The sequence below is a fragment of the Nicotiana tomentosiformis genome, chromosome 9, assembly GCF_000390325.3.
Source record: "Nicotiana tomentosiformis chromosome 9, ASM39032v3, whole genome shotgun sequence".
NCBI classification, from domain to species: domain Eukaryota; kingdom Viridiplantae; phylum Streptophyta; class Magnoliopsida; order Solanales; family Solanaceae; genus Nicotiana; species Nicotiana tomentosiformis.
In genome coordinates, this window is record NC_090820.1 from 50997518 (window position 1) to 51011599 (window position 14082).

The 14082-nt window shown below is 39.4% G+C and overlaps 1 protein-coding gene across 1 annotated transcript; it reads right to left on the reverse strand.

The window, feature by feature from the left end:
• Window positions 1–2169: 2169 nt before the first annotated feature.
• LOC138898766 (uncharacterized) lies at window positions 2170–3729 on the reverse strand. Its single transcript, XM_070184863.1, has 4 exons — window positions 3331–3729; window positions 2847–3116; window positions 2281–2533; window positions 2170–2192 (listed from the first exon to the last, which is right to left on the reverse strand). The coding sequence occupies exons 1-4, from the start codon at window positions 3727–3729 to the stop codon at window positions 2170–2172; spliced, it is 945 nt and encodes a 314-aa protein (XP_070040964.1).
• Window positions 3730–14082: the final 10353 nt, after the last annotated feature.

A 14082-nucleotide genomic window follows, 5' to 3' on the forward strand; every position in this document is an offset into this window, starting at 1 on the left:
TTCATACCAAGCTCGAGGAGCTTGTTTGAGTCCATAGAGAGCTTTAGCTAACTTATACACATGGTAAGGAAATTGCGAGTTTTCAAAGCTAGGAGGTTGTTTTACATATACCTCATCATCAACGAAACCGTTTAGAAAAGAACTTTTGACATCCATTTGAAATAGTTTAAAACCTTTAAAATATGCATAGGTAAACATTATATGAATTGATTCTAACCGTGCTGCTGGTGCAAATATTTCGTCATAGTCGACTCCTTCCTGCGGTGAGTAGCCTTGAGCTACTAGTCTGGCTTTGTTTCTCACTACATTTCCTTCTTCATTTAGCTTGTTTCTGAATACCCACTTCATTCCGATTACAGTAGCATTTGCTGGCTTAGGTATTAATTCCCAACCTTGATTTTTGTCAAATTGATCAAGTTCGTCCTGCATAGCTTGTATCCAGCTAGAGTCCTTTAGGGCTTCATCAACTTTCTTTGGTTCAACTTGAGAAATGAGTGCAATATTTGCTTTCTTTTTTAGAGATCCTCTAGTTTTCATCCCTTTGTTTGGATCCCCTATGATGAACTTTTGAGGATATTTAGGCTCGTTTTTCCATTCCTTCGGTCGGGTTCCAACTGTAGAAGTAGTTGACTCCTTTTGTGGTTCATTAGAATTTCTCACAGGTTCACTAGTCGACTCCGTGACTGTAATTGTGTTATCAATCGACTTTTGTGGCTTGTTTGTCTGTGATACTTCTTGGCTGATATCTTCATCACCTGCAATGATTCCTTTCTCGACCATAGTGTTATTTTATTCATATATAACATGTAATGATTCTTCTACGGATAAAGTATGTTTGTTGTAAACTCTAAATGATCTACTATTAATTGAATAACCAAGAAAAATACCTTCATCACTCCTTGGATTACATTTTCTAAGGTCATCCTTACCATTGTTGTGAATGAAACACTTACTTTCGAACGGATGAAAGTAGCCTATATTAGGCCTCTTATCTTTCCATAATTCATATGGAGTCTTCTTCAAAATAGGTCTTATGAGACATCTATTAAGAATATGACATGTTGTACTTACTGCTTCTGCCCAAAAATAATTTGGCAATGAATGTTCTAATATCATATTCTGGCCATATCTTGTAGAGTTCGATTCTTGCGCTCAATTACGCCACTCTGTTGGGGTGATCTTGGAGATTAGAAGTTGTGGGTATAACCTTGGTCGTTATAGAATTCTTCAAAGGACCTGCTTTCAAATTCTCCTCCATGGTCGCTTTAGATGGTTGTGATAAGATACCCCTTTTCTCTTTCAATTCTTTTGCAGAAAATCTCAATATTTTTCAATGCTTCATCTTTATGAGATAAAAAAATTACCCATGTAAAATGTGAGTAGTCATCAACAATAACAAAAGCATATCATTTACCTTTAATGCTGGCAGTTCTAGTGGGTCCAAATAAGTCCATATGAAGAAATTACAAAGGCTTGGTAGTGGACGCAATGTCGTTGGTTTTGAAAGAGTTTCTAGTTCGTTTACCAAAATGACATGCATCAACATGATTTCTAGAAAAATTGAGTTTGGGAAGACCAATAACTAAATCATGCTTGGAGAGTTTTTGAATTAGATGCATGCTTGCATGACCAAGTTTTTTATGCCAAAGCCATGGATCATCATATATGGATGCGAAACAAATATGACTATCTAGATTTTCAATGCCATCAAGGATATAAACATTTCCATACCTTTTTCTGGAAGAATGATTTTACATGTCTCATCTTCAATGGCGCATAATGTTTTCTTGAATTTTACTTCGTATCTCGAATCGAATAGCTGACTTATACTCAAGAGATTGTAGTTGAGTCCATCTACAATATATACCTCTGTGATATCAAAATTATTGCCGAATGGAACTGTGCCAGTACCAACTATCATTCATTTTGAATCATTACAAAATTTGATGTGTTTCCTCCATTTATTTTTGTGAGTTTTTTGAATAGATATTTGTCACCCATCATGTGAATAGAACACGCACTGTCTAAATACCATTTTTCTTTGCAGCTCTTTCTGTGGTGTTCCTGAAAAATCGAATTATCACATTCTTTTAGGTACCCAAGTTTGCTTGGGTCCTTGTTGGTTAGTTCTACAGGAGTCAGGATTGTTTTTGGGTTTCTAAATCCATCCTAAAACATTAGATTTATGAAATCTGCAAAAGGAATATTTATGTCCAACTTTGTTATAGTAATGACACACATGGGTTGATCTAGTTTTCGATCTACCACTTGTGTTAGTACTTGTAGACTCAGTTCTACCCCGTCCTTTTCCAGTTGACTTGTAAGTCACATGGTTAGACTTGACAGAACTATGACTGGTGGATTTGCGCATGCCATTCAGTTGCATTTTCAATTCCTGAACCTCATCTTGAAGCATATCTCTTTCGATTTCACAAATTTCAAGTTTAAGTTTCAAGTCCTTATTTTCCCTGTAGAGTCTCTTTAATTCATTAAGCATTTTTTGAGACTCCTTTAGGGTAAGGTCAAGGATATCCTGCAATTCATTACATCTATCATAGTTATAGGGTCTTAGATCGCTTGCTTCACCTCGTGCCATGAAGCAGTTTTTAGTGTTTTCTTTGCATTCATCGTCTGATGTATCTTTATCAGTCCAACAGCCAAAAAAATTGTTCATATCATTTTCCAAAATAGTCATGAAGCACAGATTTGCTATTTATTCATGTTCTAAGCTATTTTCATCACTCCATCTTCTGAAAGATTTGTTTTCATTGAATCCTCTGGAGACTTTTCTTTTAAGGTCTAGGCATTCAGCTTGAACATGGCCCTACCTTCCACACTCATAGCACTTTTCTCTCATTCTTGTCTTGTTCATTGTATTGCCTGGTTTGTCTAGATGAAATCCTTTCCATTTTTGTGTTTCTATACCTTCTCATCAACCCATTCATGTTTCTTGATATCATGGCAATTTCTTCTTTAAGAGCTTCTGGATCATCATCAATATCATTTTCAGGTCCTTCAGTTGTAGTTTTGAAAGCAACTGTTTTCTTCTTTTCTTCCTGACTTGTTTTCTTGAGATGGGTATTCTCAAATGATATAAGATCTCCTTGTAGTTCGTCCTATGAATGTTTGTTTAGATCTTGAGATTCAAGTGCAACTACTTTAGTATGCCATGTGGTAGGCAAACTCCTAAAGATTTTTTGAATTTGATCACCACTTGAGTAGGGATTACTAAAGACTTTGAGATCGCCAATGATTTTGCTGAATCTTGCAAACATTTCCTTAATGGATTCTCCTTCTTTCATTTGGAAGAGTTCATAATTATGAACCAACATGTTTATCCGAGTTTTTTTTCACTTTGCTGGTTCTTTCATAAGTAACTTCTAGTTTGTCCCACATTTCTTTGGCGGTATCACAGCTTGAAAGTTTTTCATACTCTTCTCCACTTATAGCATTATAGAGCAAGTTTTTTGCCTTAGTATTAACCTGAACAACAACCATTTGCTCGTCTGTGTATTCATCTATATCTTCAAGATCAGTGGGTGGTTGAGCTACTACTGGCAGTAGATAGTTCCCCTTTTTGATGACACGCCATACTTTGACATCATTGGCTTTCGCATAAATTTTCATGCGTACTTTCCAGTGGCAGAAATATTTTCCATTGAAGTATGGTGGCCTTACTTGCGATGTCCCTTTGTGAAAGAGTGCTCCAATTGTCACTTGGTTTGACATGATCTTTTCTCATTGATGTAAAGCAAAAGATAAAAAGTGTGAGACCTACTCTGATACCAATTAAAAGTACACGATGAAGGTGAACTGTCAATTTTTCTTTTTTGTAATATAAGTAGTTGACTAGTTTACCAATTAGTCGACTACAGATAAGAAAGTAAAGCAGAAATAAAGTGTAGGAATTAAAAACACCAGGATTTTTATGCTGGTTCGGATTCAATGTGAATCCTACGTCCAGCCCCCTTGAGTTTCAAGGGTGCTCTCTTTCAGTATTTGAAGTTTCTCGATTATAAGAGAGTTGATGTATCTTTACACCAACAACTTAGTCACTATGTCTTCTTGATAAAATGCCTCACCAGTGTTTATCTCTTTTTCTTCTCTCACTAATTATACATCATATCTAAAGAGAACTACAATGCCTATTTGGAGTAGAACAAAAAGAGTTATATTGGTTCGTTCAAAATATGTTTTTCCAAGGCTAGTACAGTATGTATTTATACTTCATGAGGCCTTTATGTCTTGTAAATCTTTTGAGATATTGCAAACCCAAGGGACTTGTTCTCAGAAGGAATCGTAGATTGATTCTTTCCAAGAATAATTCTTCTGTTGATTTTCGTTGTCTCATGGGCTTGATTCATTTCTTCCTTTAATGAGAGAATATTTCCATTGTCAAATTCCTTGATTTATAGGTAATTTGTCTTACTTATAAGTAAATTTTGCTTATAAGCTATCTTAACTTTATATTATTTTCTATAATCAAACACTAAAATATATTTTTTTAGGCAATGGTGAAGCCAGAAATTTCTCTAAGAGTGTTGAAATTTAAAAGAAGTAAAAAAACCATTCCGCCAAAGATTGTTCAATATATGTTATATACCTCTAAACCTAATATTTTACTTATATATGTAGTGTAATATTTCAACGAATGGTGGTCAATTGACCACTGTGATGACCCGATAGGTCAATTTCAATTTTATCCTTCATTTCGGTGTTTTGAGACCTCGAATAGATCCATTTAGCCTTCCTCAATTTACATGCGCAGTCCGTATCTTTTTCCGAAAAAGTTTTATGTGAAAAATTGATGAAAATATAAAATTTTGCCTTAAAACTCATTTGAGTTGACTACGGTTAATATTTTATGTAAATGGACCTGGATCAATATTTTGACTATCCTGGTGGGTCCGTATCGTGATTTGGGACTTGAGCGTATGCCCGAAATCGAATTCGGAAATCCCTAACTTGATTTAACGTAATTTGTTGAAAACTAGTAATTTGAAGGCTAAAAGAATTTCTAAGTTTGACTGTAGGTTGACTTTATTGCTACCGGGTTTGAATTTTGGTTCCGAAATTTGGTATAAGTTCATTTCAGTATTTATGACGTTTTTGTTAAATTTGGTGCAAAACGGGTTGATTTGATGTGATTCGGGCGCCCGGTTGTAAAGTTTCATGTTCTTGAATTTCTTTGAAAATATCATTCATTTTGATGTTTGATTTGTAATTCTAGGTATTATTTTGGTATTTTGATCACGCGAGCAAGTTCGTATGATGTTGTTACACTTTTTGTACATGTTTGGTTTGGAGCCTGAGGGGCTCAGGTGAGTTTTGGATAGGCTACAGAGTGATTTTTAAACTTATAAGAATGTTGGTGCATCAGGTCTGCAGTTGTCGCATTTGCGAGAACCTGTTCGCAAATGCGAGCCTTGCAAATGCAAGGTCAGGATTGCATATGCGATGTTGGTGGGGGCTGGGTAAACTTCTCTTTTGTGAAGTTAAGTCCGCTGATGCGATGGTGAGCAAGTTCGCATTTGTAAACTTTTGTGTCGCATTTATGACTAAAGAAAACCTGGGGCATACTCGTATTAGCGAGTTGATTGTTCACATTGGCGGACATCCCATGTTCGCATTTGCGACAAAAGCAGGCTGAGTGACTTTTTTCGCTTTTGCAATCATCGTAGTTGCGAACTATGTTTCGTAATTGCGATAACTACCGATGGGTAATAGAGGGAAAATAAGGGATTTAGCTCATTTCTCACAAACTCTCAACACTAAACACCCTAGAGGCGATTTTCTAAGAGGATTTTCTTCCCAAAAACATTGGTAAGCAACTTTAATCTATTTTTTTTCAATTACCCATTACTTTCCAAGTATTTTCAACATTAAATTTAGAATTTTCATGGTAGAAATTAGGGATTTGGGTAGAATTGGGGGTTTTGTTTTTGTAAAGTTGTGATTTAGACCTCAAATTGAGGTCGGATTTCAAACCTAATCACATAATTGGGCTCGGGGGTGAATGGGTAATCGGGTTTTGATCTAAATCTAGGGTTTTGACAAAGCAAGCTCGAGGTTGACTTTTGTTGACTTTTTGGAAAAAGTGTAAAGATCGTAACTGTATGTATTGTAATTGATTTCTCTAGTATTGTTTGTTTATATTAAGTCGATTTTGATTAGATTCGATTGGATTGGAGGCAAATTTTAGAGGAAAGGCCCCGGTCGAGCTTTGGTTTGATTGCGGAGCGAGGTAAGTATTGGGTCTAACCTTGATTTGAGGGAATTAGGAACCCTTGAACTATATGTTATGTGAATTACATGTGTAACGACGCATATGCGAGGTGACGAGTGTATATGCACCGTCAAAGTAATTGTTTCCATGCTTTCCCGTATTTTATTAATATCTTATTCCATGTCTTAACTGTTACATGCTTTAATTGCTTTCTATGTCGTAACTTGTTACTTCTCATCTATTTACTTCTGTATTGAAATGTTGTTTCTCCCATGATTAATTGCTACTTGCCTTAATTGTCTTACTTGTATACTTTAACTCATATATTTGGCTTGTCTTGTTGCTTTGTGTTAATTGTAGCATTCCTTGATTTGGTACGGGGTTCCCTATTGCTTTGCTTTCATATTCTTTAATCGTAGAGATTCTCGTGAATTGAGTTGTCGAATTGATTATGTTTATGGATCGGGTTGCACACCGTAACGGGTGAAATACGGGAAGATTGATATTTATATGGTGGGATCGGGTTGCACGTCGCAACGGATTTTATATGTGATTTGATATGGTGAAATAAGGGAGGATTATGATATTGATTCTGATTATATGGAGGGATCGGGTTGCGTGCCGCAACAGATTGTGTGTGTTGTATGCATTGTTGTATTGTGCTAGCTTCGAGTACTTTCATATGATCTTCTGAGGGATGATATTTATGGATTCATTGATTTCGAGGATTGAGTTGTTTTCGTTAGTTTACTGCTTCACCGTTATTTCTTGTTTTCCTTTCCTATTATTATTATTATTTTATTGCGTATAGGTTATTATAAGTGATCCGCCTTAGCCTCGTCGCTACTTCGTCAAGGTTAGGCTCGACACTTACAAAGTAGATGGGGTCGGTTGTACCATACTACACTCTGTACTACTTGTGTAGATTTTGGAGTCAGTCCTAGCAGCAGTCAATAGATTGCTCAGATTGATTGCTTGACGGACACTTTAGGTACAACTGCACAGCATTCGTAGCCCTGAAGTCCCCTTTTCATACCACTCTAGTTGTTTACTATATTTCAAACAGTTATGCTTTCATTTAGAATTTTATTTGTAATGCTTTAGTCGCTCGTGCACTTCTGACATCTGTTATGGGATTGTATCAAGATATCGTTGTTATTTTTGTTTACTCACTCTATTTCAGTATTATTTCAATTATTTCAGTTTCTTGGTATCATTTAATTGGATTTTGTTAAAAATGGTTAAAAACTATTTCTAACGTTGGCTTGCCTAACAAGTAAAATGGTAGGCGCCATCACGGTCCCAATGATGGGAATTCCGTGTCGTGATAAGTTGGTATCAGAGCCCTAGGTTGCCTAGGTCTCCTGAGTCACGAGAAACCTTAGTAGAGTCCAGAGGATCATTACGGAGGCGTATGTACTTATCTTTCAGAGGCTATGGAGTTAAGGAAAAGTTTCACTTTTTCCTTCTCTATCGTGCGATTTTATTCTATCATTGATTATTGGACCATTATATTCTTGTTCTCTCACAGATGGCGAGAACACGCACAATATCTATAGTCGGACAGGGGCTGGAGCCCCCTGTGGAAGCTACTACCAGGGGCAGAGGCCGAGGTCGAGGTCGAGCCAGATCTCATCCTAGAGCTTAAGTATCAGCACCCGCAGTGGAGCCTCATATTGATCATGAGGATGAGGTTCCACCTCAAATTGTACCCGTCAGACAAGCTCAGGTCCCGGAGGGGTTCATAGCCACTCTAGTGCTTCAGGACGCTCTAGTCCATTTGGTGGGCCTTATGGTGAGTGTGGCCAAACTGGTAGATTCCAGGTGGCACCAATCATCTCTCGGGCTGGGGGAGGAGCAAAAACTCCCGCTACTCATACCCTAGGCGGCTCCTTAGTGTCAGGCTCCAGAAGCCCCGCCAGTTAGGGTGGTTCAGTCGGTTGTTGCAGCACAGGCCGGTGATAGGCCTGCTATGTCTTCTGAGGCTTTGTTGAGGTTGGATAAGTTTACCAAGCACTTTCCCGTTTATTTTATTGGTGCACCTTCTGAGGACCCACAGGATTATCTTGACCGCTGCCACAAGGTGTTGCGGAATATGGGTATAATTGAGACCAATGCGGTCAATTTTGCAGTATTTCAGATGACTGGTTCAACCAATAGATGGTGGAGATATTATATGTTGACTAGACCAGCTGGGTTGCCTGCACTTAACTGGGATCAGTTTTCACAGCTATTTCTAGAGAATCTCATCCCTGTCACTCTAAGAGAGAATTACCGTAGGCAGTTTGAGCGTCTTCAGCAGGGTAGTATGACTGGTATCCAGTACGAGACTCGATTTGTGGACCTAGCTCACCGTGCCATTATCTTGCTCCCTACTGAGAGGGAGAGAGTGAGGAGATTTATTGATAGGATCACTTTCACTATCAGGTTACAGATGGCCAAGGAGATTGGAGATGATATTACTTTCTATAGGGCTGTAGATATTGCTAGACGGATAGATATGGCTCATGCTCAGGAGAGAGGGATGGTGTCTAATAAGAGGCCACATCATTCCGGTAGTTTAAGTGGTGCCCCATCTAGAGGCAAGGGTACTTTTGGAAGGGGCCATACTCCCAGGCCATTTCAGTCAGCGCTTCAGGCATCTCACACTACTTCAGGGAGTCATGGTCCTTATGTACTTCATTTTGGGCAGCTAGCCTACAATGCACCATCATCTCCTATCAGTGCGCCTCAGATTTAGAGCTATCATCGTGGTTATCAGGCCCGTTCGGGTCAGCTTCAGCTACAGCAGCCACAACAGTAGGATGTGTGTTTTGAGTGTGGAGGTACTGGTCACATCAGGAGGTTCTGTCCGAGATTGTTGGGTGACATGCCACAGTAGAGTTCTTATGCCATGGTTCCAGAACCGGTTGCTCCACCGCACACGCATCCAGCTAGAGGCAGGGGCCATGCATCCAGAGTTGGAGGTCACGCCGTTAGATGTGGAGGCCAGCCAACTAAAGGCCGTCCTAGAGACGTAGGTCAGAGTGGTGGGGCTCAGCCTCAATTTTATGCTTTCCCAGCTAGGCTTGAGGCTAAGTCATCTGACGCCGTTATCACATGTATTATTCCAGTTTTCCATAGAGATATTTCAGTTCTACTTGATATGGGCTCTACTTATTCATACGTGTCATCATATTTTGCTTCTTATCTAGTTGTGCCTCGTGATTCTTTGTATGTGTCCACGCCTGTGGGAGATTCTATTGTTGTAGATTGTGTTTATTTCTCGTGTGTGATTACTATTGGGAGTTTTGAGACTAGCGTAGATCTTCTACTTCTTGATATGGTAGATTTTGATGTCATCTTGGGTATAGATTTACTTTCACCTTATCATGCTATATTGGATTGTTATGCCAATACAGTGACCTTAGCTATGCCAGGGTTGCCTCAATTAGAGTAGAGAGGGACTCCTGGCCATTTTACCAGCAGGGTTATTTCTTATGTGAAGGCTCAACGTATGGTCGAGAAGGTATCCCTAGCTTATTTGGCCTATGTTCATGATTCGAGTGTGAAGGTTCCTTCCATAGATTCAATACCTGTTGTGCGTGAGTTTCCAGAGGTGTTTCCTGCAGATCTGTCGGGGATTCCACCTGACAGAGATATTAATTTCTATATTGATTTGGCTCAGGGCAATCAACCCATTTCTATTCTACCATATAGTATGGCCCCGCCGGAGTTAAGGGAATTGAAGGAGTAGTTGCAAGATTTTCTTGATAAGGGATTCATTAGACCTAGTGTGTCACCCTGGGGTGCGCCCGTGTTGTTCGTGAAGAAGAAAGATGGGTCGATGAGGATGTGTATAGACTATCGGTAGTTAAACAAGGTCACTATCAAGAACAAGTATACGTTGTCGAGGATTGATGACTTATTTGATTAGCTTCAAGGTTCCAAAGTGTTTTTGAAGATTGATTTGAGGTATGACTACCATTAGTTGAAGATTAGGGCATCTGATGTCCCTAAGACAACTTTTCGGACTCGGTATAGGCATTATGAGTTCCTTGTGATGTAATTTGGGTTGACAAATTCCCCAACAATATTTATGGATTTGATTAACCAAGTATTCAAGAACTATTTAGATTTTTTTGTGATCATATTCATTGATAATATTTTGATCTACTCCCGCAGCCGAGAGGAGCATGAGCAGCATATTCAGATTATACTGCAGACTCCGAGAGATAGTTAGTTATATGCCAAGTTTTAAAGTGTGAGTTTTTGTTAGACTGCGTCGCCTTTTTGGGGCATGTTGTATGGGTAGGGGGCATAAAAGTGGATCCAAAGAAGATTGAGGTAGTTCAGAACTGGCCTAGACCTACTTCAGCTACAGAGATCCGGAGTTTCCTGGGTTTGGCGGGTTATTATCGCTGGTTTGTGAAGTGGTTTTCATCCATAGCAGCCCCATTGATTAGATTGATCCAGAAGGGTTCCCCATTCAGATGGTCGGATGAGTGTGAGCTGTTCTTTCAGAAGCTCAAGACTACTTTGATTAAGGCGCCAATATTGGTGTTGCCCACAGGTTCAGGATCCTACACGGTGTATTGTGATGCATCTCGTATTGGGCTCGATGCAATATTGATGCAGGATGGCAGGGTAATTGCATAAGCATCGCGGAAGTTGAAGGTTCATGAGAAGAATTACCTTGTTCATGACTTAGAGTTGGCAGCCATTGTTCATGCGTTGAAGATTTGGAGGCACTATATTTACGGTGTGTCGTGTGAGGTATTCACGAATCATCGGAGTCTACAGTATTTGTTCAAGTAGAAGGATCTCAACTTGAGGCAGAGGAGGTGGTTGGAGCTTTTGAAAGACTATGATATCACCATTTTGTATCATCCCGAGTAAGCTAATGTGGTGGCCGATGCCTTGAGTAGAAAGGTTATGAGTATGAGTAGCCTTGCGTATATTCAGTTGGTAAGAGGTCACTTGCATCAGATGTTCAGGCTTTGGCCAATCCATTCATGAGGTTAGATGTTTTGGAGCCCAGTCGTGTTCTAGCTTGCACAATCTCTCGTTCTTCTTTGTATGAGCGCATCAGAGAACGTCAGTATGATGACCCCCATTTGCTTATCCTTAAGAACACAGTGTGGTACGGTGGTGCCAAGCATGTTACCGTTGGTGATGATAGGGTTTAGCGGATGTAGGGTCGGATTTGTGTGCTCAATGTGGATGGGCTTCGTGAGTTGATTCTTGAGGAGGCTCACAGTTCCCGCAATTCTATTCAACCGGGTGCTGCCAAGATGTATCAGGACTTGCAGCAACATTATTGGTGGAGGAGGATGAAGAAAGATATAGTTGCATATGTAGCTCGGTGTCTGAATTGTTAGCAAGTAAAGTACGAGCATCAGAGGCTGGAGATTCCTGAGTGGAAGTGGGAGCGTATCATTATAGATTTTGTTGTTGGACTCTCACAGATTCAGAAGAAGTTTGATGCGGTATTGGTCATTGTGGACAGGTTGACCAAATAGGCACATTTCAATCTAGTGACAGCTACCTATTCTTCAGAGCGGTTAGCTGAGATCTACATCCGTGAGATCATCTGTCTTTACGATGTGCCCTTGTCCATCATTTCTGATCAAGGTACGTGGTGCACCTCGCACTTCTGGAGGGATGTACAACATGAATTAGGCACGCGGGTTGAGTTGATACATCATTTAACCCCAGACGGACAGACAGTCTGAGCGCACTATTTATATATTGGATGATATGCTTCGCGCTTGTGTTATGGATTTTGGGGGTTCTTGGGATCAGTTCTTTCTGCTTGTGAAGTTTGCCTACAACAACAGCTACCAGTCGAGAATTCAGATGGCTCCCTATGAGGCATTATATGGGAGGCGGTACCGTTCGCCAGTTGGATGGTTCGAGCCGGGAGAGGCTCGGTTGTTAGGTAACGATTTGGTTTAGGATGCCTTGTAAAAAGTCAAGATTATTCATGATCAACTTCGCACAACTCAGTCTAGGTAGAAGAGTTATGCCAACCGTATAGTTCATGATATTGCATTCATAGTTGGAGAGAGGGTAATGCTACGGGTTTCACCCATGAAGGGTGCGATGAGGTTCGAAAAGAAGGGCAAGTTGAGAACTAGGTATGTCGGACCCTTTGAGATTCTTGAGAGAGTGGGTGAGATGGAATATAAGCTCGCATTGCCACCTAGTGTATCAGCAATCCATCCGGTGTTCCATGTGTCCATGCTCCGGAAGTATCACAGTGATCTGTCCCATGTGTTAGGTTTCAACTCAATCCAACTGGACAAGGATTTGACTTATGAGGAGGAGCCAATGGTTATTATAGCCCGAAATGTTCGGCAGTTAAGGTCTAAGAGTTATCCTTCAGTTCGAGTGCAGTGGAGAGGTCTGCCGATCAAGGCAGCCACGTGGGAGTCTGAGTCAGACATGCGGAGTAGATATCCACACCTTTTCACCAGTCCAGGTACCTTTCTATGTCCGTTCGAGGACGAACGTTTGTTATAGAGGTGGAGAATGTGATGACCCGACATGTCAATTTTAGTTTTACCCTTCATTTTGGTGTTTCGAGACCCCGAATAGCTCCGTTTATCCTTTCTCAATTTGCGTGCACGGTCCGTGTCTTTTTTCAGAAAAATTTTATGTGAAAAATTGATAAAAATGTGAAATTTTGCCTTAAAATTCATTTGAGTTGATTACGGTCAACGTTTTGTGTAAACAGACCCGGATTAGTATTTTGACAGTCCCGGTGAATCCGCATCGTGCTTTGGGACTTGGGCGTTTGCCCGGAATTGAATTCAAAAGTCCCTAACTTGATTTAACGTAATTTGTTGAAAACTAGTAATTTGAAGGCTAAAAGAATTCCTAAGTTTGACCATAGGATGACTTTGTTGCTACCGGGTTTGGATTTCGATTTCGGAACTTGGTATAGGTTCGTTTCAGTATTTATAAATTGTTTACAAAATTTGGTGCAAAACAGAGTTGATTTGACGTGATTCAGACGTCCGGTTGTAAAGTTTCATGTTCTTGAGTTTCTTTGAAAATATCATTCATTTTGATGTCCGTTTTGTAGTTCTAGGTGTTATTTTAGTATTTTGATCGCGCGAGCACGTTCGTATGATGTTATTACACTTTTGTGCATATTTTGTTTGGAAAAAGAGGAAAAAAATGGGATTTAGCTTTTTCTCACAAACTCTCAACCCTAAACACCCTAGAAGCGATTTTCTAAGAGGATTTTCTTCACAAAAACATTGGTAAGCAACTTTAATCTATTTTTGTCAATTACCCATTACTTTCCAAGTAATTTCAACATTAAATCTAGGATTTTCATGGTAGAAATTAGGGATTTGGGTAGAATTGAGAGTTTTTGTATAGTTGGGATTTCAACCTCAAATTGAGGTCGGATTTCAAAACTAATCACATAATCGGGCTTGGGGATGAATGGATAATCGGGTTTTGGTCCGAATCTCGGGTTTTGACCAAGCGGACATGGAGTTGACTTTTGTTGACTTTTTGGAAAAGGTGTACTTTATGTATTGTAATTGATTTTCCTAGCATGTTTGGTTGATATTAAGTCGATTTTGGTTAGATTCTATTGGTTTGGAGGTGAATTTTAGAGAAAAGGCCCCGGTTGAGCTTTTATTTGTTTGCGGAACGAGGTAAGTGTTGGATCTAACCTTGATTTGAGGGAATTAGGAACCGTTGAACTATATATTATGTGAATAACATGTGTAACGGCGTATATGCGAGGTGACGAGTGTATATGCGTCGTCAAAGTAATTGTTTCTACGTTTTCCCGTATTTCATTAATTATCTTATTTTATGTTTTAACTGTTACATGCTTTAATTAATTTCTACTC